We start from the raw sequence: 18,857 nt of genomic DNA on the forward strand, positions 1-18,857 counted from the left end.
CTCGTATTGGAATGGGAAATGCAAAAACAAGTTCAGTGAAACATTCAGGCTAAGAAACTCAGAGTTGGTGCTGACCACCCCCACTTAGATGCTCAGAGTGTCTATCAATAGCTCTCTTCTATCTGGCTCTGTGCCAAACAATATCCCTATGTGCCTTAGATCCTTGTGTTGAACAGAGGCATATAGGCCTGAATGGTAGAGGATGAAGTTGGAGCTGAGGAAGGGAAGGACACAAAGGGAGGAGAATCTCTGCTCCTGAAGGAGAGGAGGGAATAAACACCATATGAGGCAAGGTGTGAGATTCAATTCTATATATTAAGGAAGCCTAAGCTGTGTATGAAATACTGAATTGAGAAACTGTAAGTCTGAGAAGGTTGCAATGGAGAGGTAAGTCTGGGTCAGATATTTCTGGAAGGAGAGAAGGTTATTAATATGGCCAGATGGATGGAGAATAGGAACCACGTAATAGGAAAGTTCTGTGGCAATGTTCAAGGACGAATGGAAGGCTGTTGGAAAAAATTGTCTAGGGTAGCTGGAATGAATTGTGTTTTCCTGGGAAGTCAGATGGGAGAAGGGCAGTTTGGAGGGTCACTTTCCAAGTGAGGATGAGGAGATTGATGAGTAAGTGATCCTTGGCTCCTAAGGAGGATGCAGGGATCATAAATGATACAGAGGTTCTGTCCTCAAACATTGACAAACAATTAATAGTTATTCTACTGCATTTGGGGGACCACTTAAAAAGAACAATGTTCCTAGACAGAGCAGTCAGGTAAAGGATTCAAAAACAGGTGGAAAAAGGAATTCATTGAAATATAAGGGATACTTTTTCTGTAATTTTTCCAAAGAGGACAGAAGCAGGAATCAGTGGGCAAGGAAACTGGCCATTTAAAAAATGGAAGTTCTGGACTTCCCTGGTGGCTCAGTGGTTAAGAAGCCACCTGCCAATGCAGGGGACGTGGGTTCGATCCCCGGTTTGGGAACATCCCACATGCCGTGGAGCAACTAAGCCCATGCAGCACAACTACTGAGCCTGCGCTCTAGAGCCTGTGTGCCACAACTACTGAGCCTTTGTGCCATACCTACTGAAGCCCACATGCCTAGAGCCCATGGTCTGCAACAAGAGAAGCCACCGCAATGAGAAGCACATGCAATGCAACGAAGAGTAGCCCCCTCTCGCCGCAACTAGAGAAAGCCCATGTGCAGCAACAAAGACCCAACGCAGCCAAATAAATAAATAAATAAAATTTATTTTAAAATTAAAAAAAATAAAAAGTGGAAGTTCTGAAAAAAGAGGTTGCCAGAGGGACAAACTTTAAGCAGAGTGCCTGAGGTTGCTCCCTGGTTTGAGGGTGTGGCAACATCAATGGGTACATGAATTGGAGGAAAACAGAAGTCACATAAATGAATGATGGAGAGATAATGTAAACAGAGTCTGCTTGGGAAGCTGATAATTTAGAAAAAGAACTGAAATCAGAGAAGAAAAGTTTTGCAGGTGCTGATGTGACTGACAAAGGTGGGAGCATGTAGTAGAGGATGAATATGTTGAACGATGCTTCAGAAAGAAGGAGCACGATGAATGACAGACTACAGACAAGAGAAGAATGTGAGGACAGAATATCTATGATTATAAATCCATGATTTTTATGATATTTGTGTGTGTCCTTCACAGTGTGAACTCACATGGCTGAATGGGTGGGAACTTACCTATTCTGTCATTTTTTTTAACATTCACTACATGTCAACTCTATCCCAGACACCAGTGAATAAGATGCAGCCTGACCTTTAGGGAGCTCATAATATATTGGGGCTGAAAATATTTCAGTGTGATAAATCCTAGAGAGAGAAGTAGATAACTGCAGGGGAATACAGGAGTACAGAGGAAGTACATAACCCAGCCTTGGGAAATGAGGAAAGTCTTCCTGAATGAGAAATATAAACTGGCTAGATTAAAGGGGAGGTTGGGGATAGAGGAAGTGGAATTTATAAAAGAGCCAGTTCAGAGACATGCATCTGAACCAGTATCAGTGGAGAAAGCATAGTATGTGTGTATGAATCTATTAGGCAATGGGAAGTTATTATCTGTGATCAAGTAAGTAGTGTGCTCAAAATTACCTTTTGGAAACACAATTTATACATGGAGGTTGGTTTAGAGACTGGAAGGACTACAGGCTAGAAGACCAGTTGGGAGGTCTTTGGATAAGTAGATCTGGAGCCTGAAAAGCATTATAAATGGCAACTATAGATTTGGAATGTCTCAGCACAAGCACGCTAAATGAAACCAAAGCAGGTGACAAGATGGGCCTGGTAGAGTGAAGAGTGAGGGGAGCATAGAGACCCCAATAGAAAATACCAACAGTAAACTTTCCTTCAGGGACAGATGAACCCTTTATGAGGCCTAAAAAGGAAGGTCAGGGACAAGAGAAGAACCAGTGGATGGTAAAGAAATCAAAGCCAAAAGAAGTATCTAATGAAAGGTATGATTTTGAAGGAAGAAGTGAGACAGGCTAAGTGAATAGGATATTTGTATTGTGGTTGTTAATTTTTTTGTTTTTTATTTTGTTTATTTTATTTAATTTTTGTCTGCGTTCAATCTTCGCTGCTGTGCGTGGGCTTTTCTCTAGTTGTGGCGAGCGGGGGCTACTCTTCGTTGCGGTGTGCAGGCTTCTCATTGCAGTGGCTTCTCCTGTTGCAGAGCACGGGCTCAGTAGTTGTGGCACACGGGTTTGGTAGTTGTGGCGCATGGGCTTAGTTCCTCCACGACAAGTGGGATCTTCCTGGACCAGGGTTTGAACCCGTGTCCCCTGTACTGGCAGGCAGATTCTTAACCACTGTGCCACCAGGGAAGCCCCTTGATTGCTTTTAAGATTAAAAATATTTGAATTTTCATAAGTAAAGATTCAGGAAATTAGGAGTAACTGCTGGTAAATAAGAGGGGGGATAATTGATGGAACAAAGTCCCTGATGAGGTAGGAAAGAAAGTAAATTCAGAGAATAAGTGGTAAAATTGTTCTTGAAAATATACATACATACGTATGTATACACATGTGCATGTTTATAAACATATGCATGCATGCAAGTATCTATATATGTACATTTGTGGGATTTTTGTGTTTTTTTTGGTGTGTGTGTGTCTGTATATCCAGGTTGTTTTAAAAATAATTTAAGTCCACAAAAATAAAATGACAACTGTGTGAGGTAAAGGACGTGTTAATTAACCTGATTGTGGTAATCATTTCACAATGTATACATATATTATCATGTTGTGCACTTAAATATATACAGTTTTTATTTGTCAATTATACCTCAATAAAGCTGGAAAAATTAAACTTTAAAACTACATATTTATTTTGAGAAAATTGATATTTTAACAATCCATCAGGACTTCTGATCTGTGTACATGGTGTACTTCTCCATTTATTTACATTAAAAAAAAACTCTTCTGGCAATATTTTGTAATTCTTTGTGTAGAGGCTTTGACAGTTTGAGTTAAATATAGAAAGAAAATGTTCAATTTAATTTTATAGTTGTTTGCTGCTAGTATAAAAAATATAATAGATTTATATTGTCTTTGTACTCTCTAAATAAATAAACAAATAAATACATAAACTACTTAAGGGGGCTTTCTCGTGCCTAGGTAAAGTAAAATATATTACAGCCCTAAGGTAGGAAACATCGAAATGCAGGAGAGACATCAACACTACTTCCTCTGAAAGTGAAGGACAAGAGAAGAGGTTGCTTTCAGAGATAAGATCAATTTACAGGAGTGGGATAAAAAGACGAGGAGTTGCCTCCTGACAGTCTGGAAATCTCAGGTAAGTAGGAGGGAACGTAGGGAGGAACAAGAACCTGGGCAGTGGTAAAAGTTGTATGGTCGTTGTGAGAATAATTTAATAGGACCGAGGAGGGGTAAAGTAGCCTAACATGTAATAAAGGCTATTGATATGATTATGTCATTTTCTTCACATCCTGACTATGCGAGCTGAGGAAAGCACTGGTTAGATTTAGCTGAAACCTGAGCATTTTCACAGAGAATGCAGCAGAAACTAATTGGGACTGAGAAGTTATCGGTCCTGTGAGATAGACACCTAGACCAGATAGGGAAGAAAGTAAAGACGTTCTTACATCAGTGGTTCACAAACTTTCACATGAATCAGAATCACCTGGTGATCTCGCTTAACTAGAGATTGTTGCTCTGACCTCAGAGTTTCTGTTTCATTAGGCGTGTGGTAGCGTCCCAGAACTTGCAAGTTCCCTGGTGATGCTGTTGACGGTGGTCTGGGGACCGCACTTTGAAAAGCATTGTTCCACACCTTCCTTCGTGTTCTGGGTGATAGCACCACACTTCAGCGCCACATAGGTGACTCAGGAAGCACCACACAATTTAATAAGGCTTCCACAGACAAAATTTAATTTAACACACCAATAGAAAAACAATTATGTTATTTTCAAGGTCAGAAAATTGTTTCTCAGAAGAGAAAGACAAATACCATATGATATCACTTACATGTGAAATCTAAAATATGACACAAATGAACTTCTCTACAAAACAGAAACAGATTCACAAACATAGAGAACAGACTTGTGGTTGCCAAGGGGGAGGGGGGTTGACCAGGAGTTTGGTGTTAGTAGATGCAAATTATTACATATAGAATGGATAAACAACAAGGTCCTACTGTATAGCACAGGGAGCTATATTCAATATCCTGGGATAAACCATAATGGAAAAGAATATGAAAAATAACTTACATATATGTATAACTGAATCACTTTGCTGTACAGCAGAAATTAACACAATATTGTAAATCAACTATACTTCAATTAAAAAATAAATTTTAAAAGTCTTTTTAAAAATTAAAAAAAAGAAAATTGTTTCTCAGAAAAGACAGCGACTTGTCCAAAATCACACAGTCTAATTGACAGAGATCTCTGAACTAGAGTTATTCACACCCTGTCCAGTGTTCTTTGTAAATGCCAGAGCAGCCTTCACTGCCTTTGTAGTTGTCAGAGCGTCTGTGACTGGGGGAAAAGAGACATAGGGTCTGCAGTGCCCACTGCCCTCAACCCTACTTTTCCACATAGTCCACCAGGCAGAGGCAATTGCTCTTTGGTGTGAGACTGTGGCCCTTTGTAGGAGAACCTGAGGCTTTTGCAGAGCTCAGTACAGTTCACATACCCATAGAGACTGTTTGATTTTCTAGCTATTCCTGCTCTTTTCCAAACTGGTGGCACTCTACTGAGTCTGGCAATGTTTTTGAGACCTGCAGGTGCCTGAAAGTCTTATAACTATATGGGGGGCCTCTGAATAAGGACACAGAGCCTGTCTGTGGGGGTCTAGAGCTCTGTACTTTGTGCAGATGTTGGGTGTGATTCCCTATAGAGAACAGGCATGTGTGCAGAGCCCATCATGGTTGTAGGATCTGTGAGTGTGTGCAGACCTTGTGGCTGATGGCAAGCCTTTATGTGCACTCTGCTAATATATACGAAGTCTGAAGCTGTTTTTCTTCACCTGTGAAGCTGCACAGGTGAGGTTTCTGCAGGAAATCATGGCCGTTCTATCTGCTAACAACACAGCTGCTGTGAACAATTCTGATACTTGCCTGGCGGGCTGCTTCCTTATTGGCATCCCTGGGCTGGAGCACCTACACATCTGGCTCTCCATCCTCTTCCGCACCATGTATGTAGATGCTCTGGCAGGCAGTGGCATTTTAATTTGTGTCATCCTCACCCAGCCAAGCCTGCAGGAGCCCATGTACATATTCCTGTCCATGTTGGTCAGTGCTGATATCTTGCTCTCCACTTCCACCATGCCTAAAGCACTGGCTAACTTCCGGCTAGGGAGCCACATTTCCTTTGATGGCTGCCTCACCCAGATGTTCTTCATCCACTTCCTTTTCGTGGCTGACTCTGCAGTCCTCCTGGCCATGGCCTTTGACCGCTACATGGCCATCTCTGCCCCTTTGAGATACGCCACAATCTTCACCAGCACAGTCATTGGGAAGATCGTCGCTGCCACGCTGGCCCACAGCTTCATCATCATGTTTCCACCCATCTTTCTCCTCAAGCGCCTGCACTACTGCCGGATCAACATCATTACACATACATTTTGTGAGCACATGGGCATCGCCCGTATGTCCTATTCTGAGATCTCCATCAACGTCTGGTTTGGGTTGGCAGCTGCTCTACTCTCCACAGACCTGGACATCATCCTTATCACTGTTTCCTGCATTTACATCCTCCGAGCTGTCTTCCACCTCCTTTCTTGAGATGCCGAGTCCAAAGCCCTGATTACTTGCAGCTCCCACGTCTGTGTCATCCTACTCTTCTACATCCCTGCCCTCTTTCTGTCTTTGCCTATAGGTTTGGTGGAAGCCGCATCCCACACTATGTCCATATTCTCCTGGCCAACCTCTATGTAGTCATCCCACCTATGCACAATCCCATTATTTATGGAGTGAGGACCAAGCAGATTTTGGAAGGGGCTAAATAGATGTTTTCAAATCTTGCCAAGAAATATAAATAAATGCTCCCAACTTGACCTCAAATTAATCCCTTTCTATACCTATTAATTGTTCTATATTCACCCCTCCTCATCTCTACATCTTCCATTTATCCCTGTGTTATTCTCACCCATGTTCCAATTAATTAAATACATGTTCTACTCAAATCTATCTTTGATTAAGTTTCTTTAAAATGTATAGTAATACCCACCCCACTTTCTTCCATCTATTATTCAAATAACTTCTGATTCCCCCATTATCTCAAGAAAAACTAACTAGGGGAAATGTGATAACTTATCTGGCATCTACTACCTAAATAGTACTTTTCTCAGCATCCACTTTCATTTTCTCCTAAATGTGATACCTGATCACTCATATAATTTTGACATTTAGATTTGCCAGTTCAATATCTTCCTCACAATGGAAACCCCTGAGAACTGTCATGTCTAGAAACTCATAGTTCCCTGGGATGACACTTATTTTTATTACCAGCTACACGTGTCCATAATTACACATGTTTAAATACCCAAGTTCAGAGACACTAACACACAGTAGCATACACAGTAGGTGGACACATCCATTTATCACCAGCTAAATGCGAACATACCATTTCAAATACTTTTATCAAATAAGCCTGGGCCACTGTTACCTGTTCCAGACAGAGCTTTCCTCAAAATAAAGATAATAGTATAGAGATAGAGTACTCTTTTCTATCCAAATATGTTTTGTATTTAAAAATTGTAGTCATCATTAAAATGAAAATTCAAATACCTACTCTTATCTAATAGACATAGACTTACATATTCTTTAATAACTTATTAAAGAAATATAAACATTTACATGTAACTTAGTTGCTTGCCCACTAATCATTACTTATTGACACCAGAGATTAATCTAGCCTTATGTCCTCGAAGATCGAGAAGAGCAATTCAGCCTGAAATTTATCCCAAGTCCAATTCATCCTCAAAAACCTAGCTCACATCTCAACGCTGTCCACTTCCATACTCAGCCCACAGTGAAAGATCCATCTTTCAAGATTCTCCACCTCTTTTCATCTAAATCACTATTTTGTTGGGTCCTGAGACTATTTCTTCTTGTTTTATTAAAGATCTTTTTCATGTGGGTACCTTTATGCCCTGTCCAGAATGTATTCCTTGAGGAAAAAGGTTATTTTGAAAGGCTTTTTATTTCTATTGCTCCAAAGCGTAAGAACCTGCTCATAGCAAATATGCAATATGTGTGTATGTGCATAAAATTCTTATTTTAAAGATTTTTTAGTATCACTTTTATGCTCACATTTATTCTTTTTGAGTGAGCTCTTCTCAGCCCTGGGATTCAGTGTCAAGTAGAGGAAAGAACTGTGTTAGGTGTGAGGCCAGGCTTTGACTTAAAGCCTGGATCTACTACTTACTTATTCGATGAGTTTAGAGGTTGCATAATCCCAATGAACTTCCTTTTCTACTCATCCGTAAATAAGATGAGAATGATGTAACATCATTTATCTATTACATATTAAGCATTCAATGATTGTTCAGTTCATTTTGCTCTTTCTTCTTTCCACATAGCTTTCTGCATAGCTTTCTTTATCCTAGAGATAGTATAATGAGAATTAGAGAGAGAAGTTATTAACATTTATTATGTGGAGGAGAAAACAGGAGTAGCGGTTAAGTTTTGGGGTTCTGGATTTTTGTTGGAATTCTGACTCTTCTGTATACTATGTGACTTTGGGCAAGTTACTTCACCTCTCTAGGTTTCAACTTTCTCACAGTTAAAAGGGAAATACTAATAGTACCTTTCTCTTAATGATTTGATGAGAAATATACATATATAAGATATGCATATATATGTATATATTCACATATATATCATATAATAGTGCTTGGCATATAATAAATGCTTTACAAATAATAGCTTTACTTGTATTGTTGTTTTAATTATTAATAGCTCATCCAACTCAATAGCTCATCACCTCATAATTAATAAAAAGTTGTCTTGAGACCTAAGCCTATTGCATGCTTTATACTCCAATTTTGTTTCTCTATCAAGAAATAGGAAGAAAACAAGAATCAAAAGAAAAGTATTTTAATCTAATGTTTACAGTAACTGAATTGAACCAAATATAATTTTGAAATATCAAAATTAAATGCATTTACAAATCTTTGTAGACATTGCTTTAAATACAATTATGCCACTCAAGACACACAGGCCTTCTGGTTGTTTTGCAGATACAGCAAGTTCATTTCCTCTTCAGGGCTTGGTACTTGTTAATCTTATTCTCTGAAATGCTCACTTCCTATATCTTTAAATGACACACTCTCTCCTTTTACTCAGTGTTCTGTTTATATGTCTCTTTCACTGAGGCATCTCTATAATTATAATCTTCCAGTAAAACAAACAAACAAACAAAAACCATGCCTCCCTTTTTTTCCACAGGAAAAAAACCCCACCATAAACAAAGTCAAAAGTCAATGGCAAACTGGGGAGAAATATTTTCAAATTATATTATAGATGAAAGGTTAATTTTTTCTTAAAATGTAGGGAAAAAATTATCAAAAGTTTGATGAAAAAGAGGACAAAACATAATTAGAGTAAGCTTAGCTGTTAACAAGAGAAAGTATAATGAAGACTACACCAAAACACCGTTTCTTGTCAGATTGGCAAAAATTAAAAGGATTGGTAGCAATGTGAGAAAACAGGCCCTTTCATACATTGCTCCTGAATAAACAATGTGATAGAGTTTCTGCGGAATTAGGAAATATCTTAACAAAATTCTTATGCATTTTTCTTTTGAATCACAATTATAGGAAATTACCTTTCAAATGTACCTTCATAGGTATAAAACAACATACACACAAGGTTAGTCATTATGGCAAAGTTTTTGTAGTACTAAAATATTCGAAACAACTTCACTGGAGTCTGAATTCCTGGATTCCAAATCCACACCCTTATGTTTACTGGTAGTGTAACTGTCCCCAAGCTACACAAAGGCTTTAGAGTCACTCAGACTTGGGTCAGAATTGCACTCACCATATTCAGTACATACTAGCTATTTGTCACTGGGAAATATATTTAACCTCTTAAAGCCTTGGCTTCCTTCTCTTTAATAAAAAAGATAATAACACCTACTTCAGAGTAGTTTTGATTATTAGTGAGATTACCTACATATAACAAAATAAATAACTGGAGTTTTAATGGACATTTTGTTGCTCTCACTGTTTCACTATTGTAAAAGAGGTGGAATATATTCGCGTGCACCTCTGGGAGGACTGTATTTCTATAGGTTAAATGTCTAAAAGTGGAACATTTAGGTCATAGATAATGCATTCTTGAAATTTTGATAAATTATTATTTTTTTCTTTTTTTCGAGACAATTTTCTTCTATATCTTCTTTATATTTTTATTATTTTTATTTATATTTATTTATTTATTCTTGGTGGCACAGCTTGTGGGATCTTAGTTCCCGGACCAGGGATTGAACCCGGGCCCTCAGCAGTGAAAGCACAGAGTCCTAACCACTGGACCACCAGAGAATTCCCTATATTTTTAATTACAAAATTAACATGTGCTATTAGTAAAGAATTAAATTTGAAAAGCGGAACACAAAGCTTCCCTAATGTTATTTCCACAAAAGTAACATGTTCTTGTCCAGAATCAAAGGGAGAATCTTCCCTTTTTCATGTAAGAAACACCGCAAGGGAGCCTTTCCTTGTGGATTGAGGGTTAAGAATCTGAGAGGGAGATTGAATAAAGGAGGTGTAATCCAGCAGGTATGACATAGTTTATATAAAAAAAGTATCCAGGGGTTTGAGATAGTTCTTCTCATGGAGTCCCTATCACTCTTTCAAGTCTCCATCTCAACCCTCCGCTATCATTATCTAAAGAGTTATTCTCAAGTATCTCTGAGAATGCCCAAATGAATGATGGCTTTACCTTTCAATCTGACAGATTTCCAAAGAATTGAAATTGAAAGAACAGTAAGAAGAAAACGCTAGAACAGTTCCTTCCCCATCCCACTTGCACTTTTCAAAGCCTCACAGCCCTCCATCTCATTAATTGAAACTTTAGCCCTAGAACAAACATCAAAAGACTTCAGATAATACTTTTCTGTGTGTGAGTTTCCAGGTGTCACAGCCTACTGATGGTCAACATCCTTTATTTATGCTAGTTTTATTAATGAGAAAGTTTATTAAAAGACGTATTTGCCTATCTATGTCCATATCAATTAGGATTTGAATTAAACAAACCTAAGGTGTCTGTTCCATTTTAGCAAATTTTGGTAACTGCTTCTACCTCACCTCATATTCTTCCCTTTGGTCCTTAACCCTTCAGTCTGAATAGCCTTGAATAAGTTGAGAGACTTAAAGTGAAGCAAGTCCATGGGAGTGAGAGACTGGGGAAGGATGACAATGAAAGACACGCTCATTTTTGGAGAAGTCGTGAATAGAACTGAAGTTCAGAATAAGCAAGGATCATCTACATCAGTACTGAAGTCATCAAGGATTGTGATAAGAGAATAATTATGGAGAGGAGAGGAAAGGAGAGGAGAGAAGAGGAGGGGAGGGGAGGGGAGAGAGAAGAGAGATAAAGACAAAGATTCAGAAGCAGAAGCAGATGCCACCTGGGAAAGAAGGAAAAAACAGGAATTAGTAGGTAACAGGAATATGGACAATTAGTGAGAAGTATAGTATGATAAAGTGACATAAAGATGCTAGGGTTTTATATTTTAATAGAAGGGAGGGAATTAGTGATAAGGTGCAGGGGTAACCTCCAGGCCAGGAGATCTGAGAAGTGTGGGAGAGAATGAACAAGTGTACTATGGAGAGACAGGTTTAGGTTAGCCAAGAAAGTAAAGAGAACGTTCCAAGGAGAAGTTGATAATACAGGGAATTTTGCTGATAGCTGACTATGAGTCACAGGTTACTCAGTAAAGGATTTCAAAAGTTGGAGACGGATGATATATGGAATCAAAACTAGGGATATCCGGAGCCTTATGGAGATGAGGATCTGAGTGATGACCTTGAATCATGAGCTTCTTGCATCTGACAAAACAGGGATAAGATACATAATAGCATAGTTCCCAGTGGTCTCAAAGCAGTGAGTGGTGGGGAGTATTATGAGGAGGGACGTGTGAGAATGGAGATGTGGAGGCTGGGGGAGGGGCTGGTCTTCTCTGGAGCAGGGGAGCACTCTCTTGATTCCTGGGGCATCACCCCAACATTCCATTCCCCTTTTGGACAAGATGGACTTTACCTATTCTCCACAAGGCAGTCAAGTTTTCCCAGGCTCTTTTATGCCTTCAGTACACAATGTTAGACTCCATAACTTTTAAAGTGCTTATAAACATATTTGGATCCTAAAAACAATATGGACCTAATAACTCCTTAATATAGGGGGGAGAGTAAGCTACAAAACCAAAATTATCAATGCTTAACTCACTATTAACCACACTTCAATAATGCTTCAATTCAACTCTCCTAATTACTTTTAATAGGTGGGATGTAGGCATGTTTTCTTTGTTTTAAATTGTGATGGAAAAGCAAAGATCACTGAGGCTGAGACCTCTATACCGCTATCTATTGGCCTCTGGTATTATTAAAGCCTGTTGTACCTGCTGTTCCTTAAAATCCTGACACAGTTCTTTCTTGCTTAGGGCACACATTTCTTCCTCTTCCCACTTTCTGATTGGTGCTGCAGAGTTCTAGACTTGGAATGACTGAATGTATTTGAATTGGCTCTATAGGAGGCTTTTCTGGCTGCTCCTGTTGCTTCAAGACACTTCCCCACCCCCAGAAGCTTTCCTTACTTTCTGTCCTCTTCTGCACGTGCAAGTATAGGTGAGTGAAATCAGGCAGCCTTCATCTTCCCTTCAGAGGGTTTCACCTCACCCACCAGACTTCAGCAGTTGGCTGGGGTTGGGTAGAGAAATGTAGGGAATTTTGCAGGTTTAAAGTGTAATCCGAGCTTGGGGAGAAACATAGAAAAGCTGATTTCGGGCCATGAAGTGGCTGTGTAAAGGCCATTGTCCAGCAGACCCTGACCCAGAAAGCTGAATGAGATGGGAGGGGTAGCCCTGAAGCCTTGGATAAAGGGATTAATCCCTTGGATAAAGGAATTCAGCCATGAGATAAGAGGAGATTGAGAGGCCAGCAGCCCACATTTCTTTCTGCTACAGGAGGTAAGTCCAGTTTCTTTTCTTCCTTTTTAAAATTTTAATTAGAAAAATTTAATTAATTAATTAGAAAATTTTTTAAATTTAATTGTACTCTATTGAAATACAATTTATATACCATATAATTCACCTATTTCAAGTGTATGGTTCAATATTTTTGTTATTATATTCATAGATCTGTGCCACTATCACCCCAATTCATTTTAGAACATTACCATTACTCCCCTGCCCCCAACAAAGTGTATCCCCTTAGCAATCATTCACATTTTTCTCCCATCCCACCCCCAGCCCTAGGCAACCACTAATCTACTTTCTCTCTTTATAGATTTACCAGTTCTGGACATTTGAAATAAATGGAATCATACAGTGTGTGATCTTCTGTGACTGATTTCTTTCATTTTGCATGTTTTCAAGGTTCATGCATGTTGCTGCATGTATCAGTACTTCATTCATTTTGATAGCTGAATAATATGCCACTGTAAGGATATACCACATCTTGTTTATCCATTAATAAGGAGAAGGCCATTTGAATTATTTCTACTTTGCGGCTGTTATAAATAATGCTGCTATGAACGTTCATGTGCAAGTATTTGTAGAATTATGTTTTAATTTCTCTTGGGTTTATACCTAGGAGTAGAAATGCTGAGTCATATGGTAACTACGTTTACCTGTCTGAGGAACATGCCAGGCTGTTTTCCAAAGTGACTATACCAAATTACATTTCTACTTGCATGCATGAAACTCCCAATTTCTTCATATACTCTATAACATTTGTTGTTATTAATATTTTTTTTAAATTCTAACCCTCTTAGTGGGTGTGAAATGGTATCTTATTGTGGTTTTGATTTGTATTTCCCTATGGCTAATGATGGTAAGTACAGTTTCCTGCCATGTCCCAATTAGCCCTCATTTATACCCCTGGGAATGGGACTAGAAATCTAATGTTAGAAAGATTAATTAATGAATAAAAATATGTTAAAGTAAATCCAATTCATTTAGAATGGTGGATGCCTCATATTTAGACTTCTGTTATATTTTTCTTGGAGCTCATGCTTCAGCTATCATCTCTTAAAGAAGATGATAATCTCTGCCCATTTTATTTTCCTGGGTTGTCATGAAAATTGAATAATGGCTTGAAAGTCTTTGGTGAAATTAAATATACTATACAAGCATGAAGAAAGAAAAATGGTAGAGAGTTTGTTCACAGAAATGGGCTTTCCAGCTACCTACCAAACTGGGCATTTGCACAGCAAAAAGCAGTGTCTCTGGGCTTGTTCAATGAAGTGCAGACCTGAAATTGCCATTTCCCTGTGCTTGTTCCAAGTACGTTTCCTGGCTTTTACTGGAGATATTGGGGGACTACAAGAGAGAATGTGGTTGACTGCCTAAGAGAGAAGGTAGCTCCTGATCCCAGCCTCTTTCCTACCTAAAAAGAGATATCCCTTTCTCCACTATCTTGTAGGTCTGACTCAGGAGATAACTGATATATTATAAAAACACACTATTATATCAGATGTCAGTCTGTCCTAGCTTTACTTCTTGAAGTCTTCGGATATAATAAGTGCAGAACATCTTGCTGAAGTGTAGTACAACTCTCAGTACCTAGAGTTCAATTTGTCTTGAGTCTTTCCTACAGTTCAAAGGAACAGACTCTTTGCCTCCTCAACTAAAGCCAAGGCTTCATAGAGGACATGAAGGTGAGTATAGAAAGAACTAAAAGAAGTCAGAGAAGGACAATCTAACCTGACATCAACCTCACAGGAGAGGCTTTTGAGTGACTAAGTATGGAAAAACTCTAGAAATTCCATGATCTAGGGTATGGGTATTATATGGCCTGAGGACAAGACTTGAGTTCTTCATTCTACAGTGATGGAAAGCATGGGTCATAATGCTACAACTCCCAGAATTGATTCAGAATTTGAAGAGGCAAGTGAGTCAAAACACTCCCAGTGATGAGATCGACAGGCAGAATATGGCTCAGACTGAAATTTCTATAGCAAAATAAACAAGTTTTCAGTAATAAAAGTAATGTGAGGACACAGGAAGAGAATCACCAATCCTGAGACTCTTTTTACTCCACATCCCCCACTGACTTTGAGAACTTGCCAAACTCTCTTACCGTAGACACTTGCCCATTCCTGCTGATCACAAATCCTTAATACCCAGATCAGTGACCCATATCTGCTAACTGCTCAATATCCCATCTTCCCTACCCTATGATTCCCACAAGGGCTCATACCACAGTTCACAAGACAAAGTGACTGACACTCCCCACCCCACCCCCATCCATATATTCTTTTCTGGGACACTTTTCCCCTCCTGTGGGAGAAAAGAAAAACAGGTTCAGTCCAGAAGTCATAAAACACTGCCCCCTTTCAGAAAGGCTTAGTACTGCCGTCATAAAAACAAGATCAGGGTCCAGGCAGATTATTCTAGTGAACCAACTGGGGGTCATGAGAAGATACAAAAATAAGAACTCCAGGGTCTACAGCCAGAGAGACTTGCTGGATATAAAGAGGAGTCTATATTACTTTCTTTTGGTGATCTGATCCCTGAAAAGGAAGTCATGTACTTTCTTCCTTTCTTCCTTCCACAAGCCAATTCCGAATAATTAGTACATTCTGTGTATTGTTCTACACTCTAGATATACACATATGAATACAGGAATGATCCCTGGCCTTAAAGAGTTCAGAGTGTTATTCTCCAGCCTCTTGTTTCCTATCATTCCATATATACTCCTTAGGGTTATAATTGTATCCCGTGGCTTTAACCCTCACATAGTGTGTTGACTCACAAATCTAGAGTAAAATATAGTGGCTACAGCTTACTTGGAATCCAGAATTTATTAATCTCATATGAATGATATCCAGAAAATTCTAACTTGGTTTAAAAAACAACAACAACAAATGTGCATTTTTTTTCCCCCCAGCAAATTGCTTTATCTCCATAATTCCCCACCTTGGTGAAGAGCCTCACCATCTTTCCAATAGCTTAACGCAAAAATCAATCTTAGAAGTTTGGGATTAAAATATACACACTACTCTATATAAAGTAGATAACCAACAAGAATTTACTGTATAGCACAGGGAACTACACTCAATATCTTGTAATAATGTATAATGGAATAGAATATAAAAAAAGAATATATATATGTATTATATATAATATATATATTATATATAATACACATATATATATGGTTGAATCGGTTTACTGTACACCTGAAACTAACACATTGTAAATCAACTATATTTCAATAAAAAATTTTAAAAAAGAAAAAGAATCAATCTTAGATTCCTCCCTCTTCCTTCCTCCAATATGCTGCTGTCACAGCCTAATCATTCCGTCTTAGCAACTTGTTTCATCAGTTCCTTCATATTCTCACTCTACTGCCTTAGTTTATTTAGTTTCATCTGGACTGTTTCAATAGTCATTGAATGGATCTCCCTGATTTCAGCATTGTGCACTTCCAAGCCTCCAACTACCCAGTCACCCAACAGATCTACCCAAAATACAAATTACTGCATTTCCATTGCCTGTAAAAGAATAAAATCGAACGTCATGGAAAGTAGATGAGCAGATACATTACAGAACAACAGCTATTCAGTACCTGATCTGCCAGTTAATTTTAGGCAAACAAATGTAAATTGAGTTTCTCAGAGTTTCTTTGTAAAGACCATGTTCCATCTTTCACAAACTTCTCTGTGATAAGCTGAATTTTAAGTGCAAAAATTGAATCTGTAAAAGCAAATGAAGATACCTTTAAGGGGTGAGGGAGGGTGGATTGGGCTTGAATAAAGTAGGGGTTCAAAAGTGTGCGGTGGGGTGAAGGAAATAAGAAAGATCAAGGAAAACTTGTTAGGAGAACTTGAAAGATAAAAGGATATTCTAAAAACAGCAGTGTAACTTTTGACTTGGAATTTTGGAGTAGCTGGTCTTTTAAGAGAAATACAAATCAGAAAAGAAATGCAAGTTGTATTGAATGGAATTGATTACCAACTCTTTGATTATTCATCCTCATGTTTAAAAAACCTTTTGATGAAATGAATTTTGAGCTAATTCTTGTGCTAGATACCAACCTTCTTTTGAATCTTTTCCTTCCCAGACCTAGATACTGGTCTTCTTTAATATCAAGGCTCCCTTGAGCTTTTGCCTTGGCTTTTTGCTCTGTTCCTTCAAGGAACTTTCCCTAGAGATAAGTTTCTTCAGTGTGCTCCCTTGAATATCAGCTCACATTTCTTTTTATTTTTTTTCTATTTATTTTTTATTTTTATTTTTTTAAGTTTATTTTATTAATTTTTATTGGAGTATAGTTGCTTTGCTCAGCTCATTTCTCTTCTTACTTGTATTCTTCGTCTCTTAACTTACATACGTTTTCTTCTTAATGTCCTTCATTGAGATGTGAGAGTAAGAGACCTGGTTGTACATCTAGAGTTACTTATCCTTAATCCCCACCTACACATTGTCACCAATCTCATGAAGAGAAAACCAATTATTAACAAATTAATTCTCTTCTATCTATATTCAGTAGCATCTAGTTAAGCAACTTTTCCTCCATACTAAAAGCAGTAACTAGCCTTTTACTCGTCCTGGATTTAGGCATTTTCTGTCAGCTCCAGACCTCTTCAACTTGCTCAGGGCTGCCAGGTGACCTTTTCTCACTTAACATTTAGACATTCAAAACATGTCATTCCTCATCTGCTCCCTACCATCTCTCTCTCTGTTTCACACACACACACACAATTCCTTAATGATGGTTTCCTGACAATGTCAAGACAATTCAATGAGGAAAGAATATGGTCCTGAGACAAAAGAATAACCACATGCAAAAGAATAAAATTGAAAGAATAAAATTGAACCTCTATCTCACACAGTAAAAATGAACTTAAAATAGATCCTAGATCTAAGTGTAAGAGCTAAATTATAAAACTTTTAGAAAAAAATATAGGAGTAAATCCTTATGACTTTGGATCAGGCAAGGCCTTCATAGATATGACATCAAAAGTACAAGTGACAAAAAGATTGGATTTCATCACAATTAAAAACTTGTTCCTCAAAGGATGCAATCAAGAAAATGAAAAGACAACCCTTAGAATGGGAGAAGATATTTTCAAATCACAGAATTCATAAAGGACTTGCATCTAGAATATAGAAAGATCTCAGAAAAAGACAAATAACGCAATTAAAAAATGGATAAAGGATCCAAATAGACCTTTCTCAAAAAAGATATGCAAATGGATAGTAAAGTGTATGAAAAGATGATAAACACCATTAGTCCTTAGGCAAATGCAAATTAAAATAACGATGAGCTATCACTTCACACCCAGTAAGATGACTATAATAGAAAAACACATATAATAACAAGTATTGGCAAAGATATGGAGACATTGGAACCCTTCTTATACTGCTGGTGGGAATGCAAAACAGTACAATCACTTTGGAAAATAGTCTGGAAGATCCTCAAAAAAGTAAATACATGATCCAGGAATTCTATGCTTAGGTATACACCCAAGAGAAAGAAAAAGCCTATGTTTAGAAAAAAACTTGTACAAGAAAATTCATAGCCACATTATTCACAATAGCCAAAAAGTAAAAACAATCCAAATGTCTAAAATACTGATGAATGGATAAACAAAATGTGGAAAATCCATGCAATGGAGTATTATCAGCCATCAAAGGAACAAAGTACTCATACAAGATACAACATAGATGAACCCTGAAAATATTACGTTAGGTCCCCCAGCCCTCTGTCCTGACTTTTATCTGGACACCCTTGGAGGTCCAGGCCCTCCTCCCACAGCTCACCTTCCCAGACCAGGTCAATTTCCTTGGGGCAGGAAGTTTAGCCTTCCTTTTCTTCTCAGAGTTGCTGTGCTATTGAAACCCTATAGTTATAGTTCCCAGGGCTTTATAAGCTTTGCATGTATGCATAAGGACCTAAGGACAAACATGTACAGTCTCTCAGTTATATAGATTAAAATCACAGATATAAACTTATATCTGTAATGTAATTTTAAATTATATTCGTAATTTTAAATTGATAACTTTTAATGATCTTTTTGCAAAACATGCCATTATAATGCCAAGTGGTTATTTTTCCTTACTCATATAACTTTAGATGTTTTTTATTCAGACATTTTCATTGATATTTTAATATGGGTACAGGTGTATTCTCAGTGTTATTAACGCTG

General features: G+C 38.0%; 1 protein-coding gene across 1 annotated transcript; it reads left to right on the forward strand.

Annotated features, from left to right (window-relative positions):
• The first annotated feature begins 5,494 nt into the window (after positions 1-5,494).
• On the forward strand, positions 5,495-12,708 carry LOC309637207 (olfactory receptor 52B6-like). The gene is given in 3 exon segments (XM_082411435.1): positions 5,495-6,260; positions 6,264-6,339; positions 6,342-12,708. Coding segments are annotated over 3 exon segments (939 nt in total). The 5' UTR covers positions 5,495-5,543; the 3' UTR covers positions 6,488-12,708.
• Positions 12,709-18,857: the final 6,149 nt, after the last annotated feature.

This window comes from Balaenoptera physalus (genome assembly GCF_965194825.1).
Source record: "Balaenoptera physalus genome assembly, chromosome: 10".
Taxonomy (NCBI): Eukaryota; Metazoa; Chordata; class Mammalia; order Artiodactyla; family Balaenopteridae; genus Balaenoptera; species Balaenoptera physalus.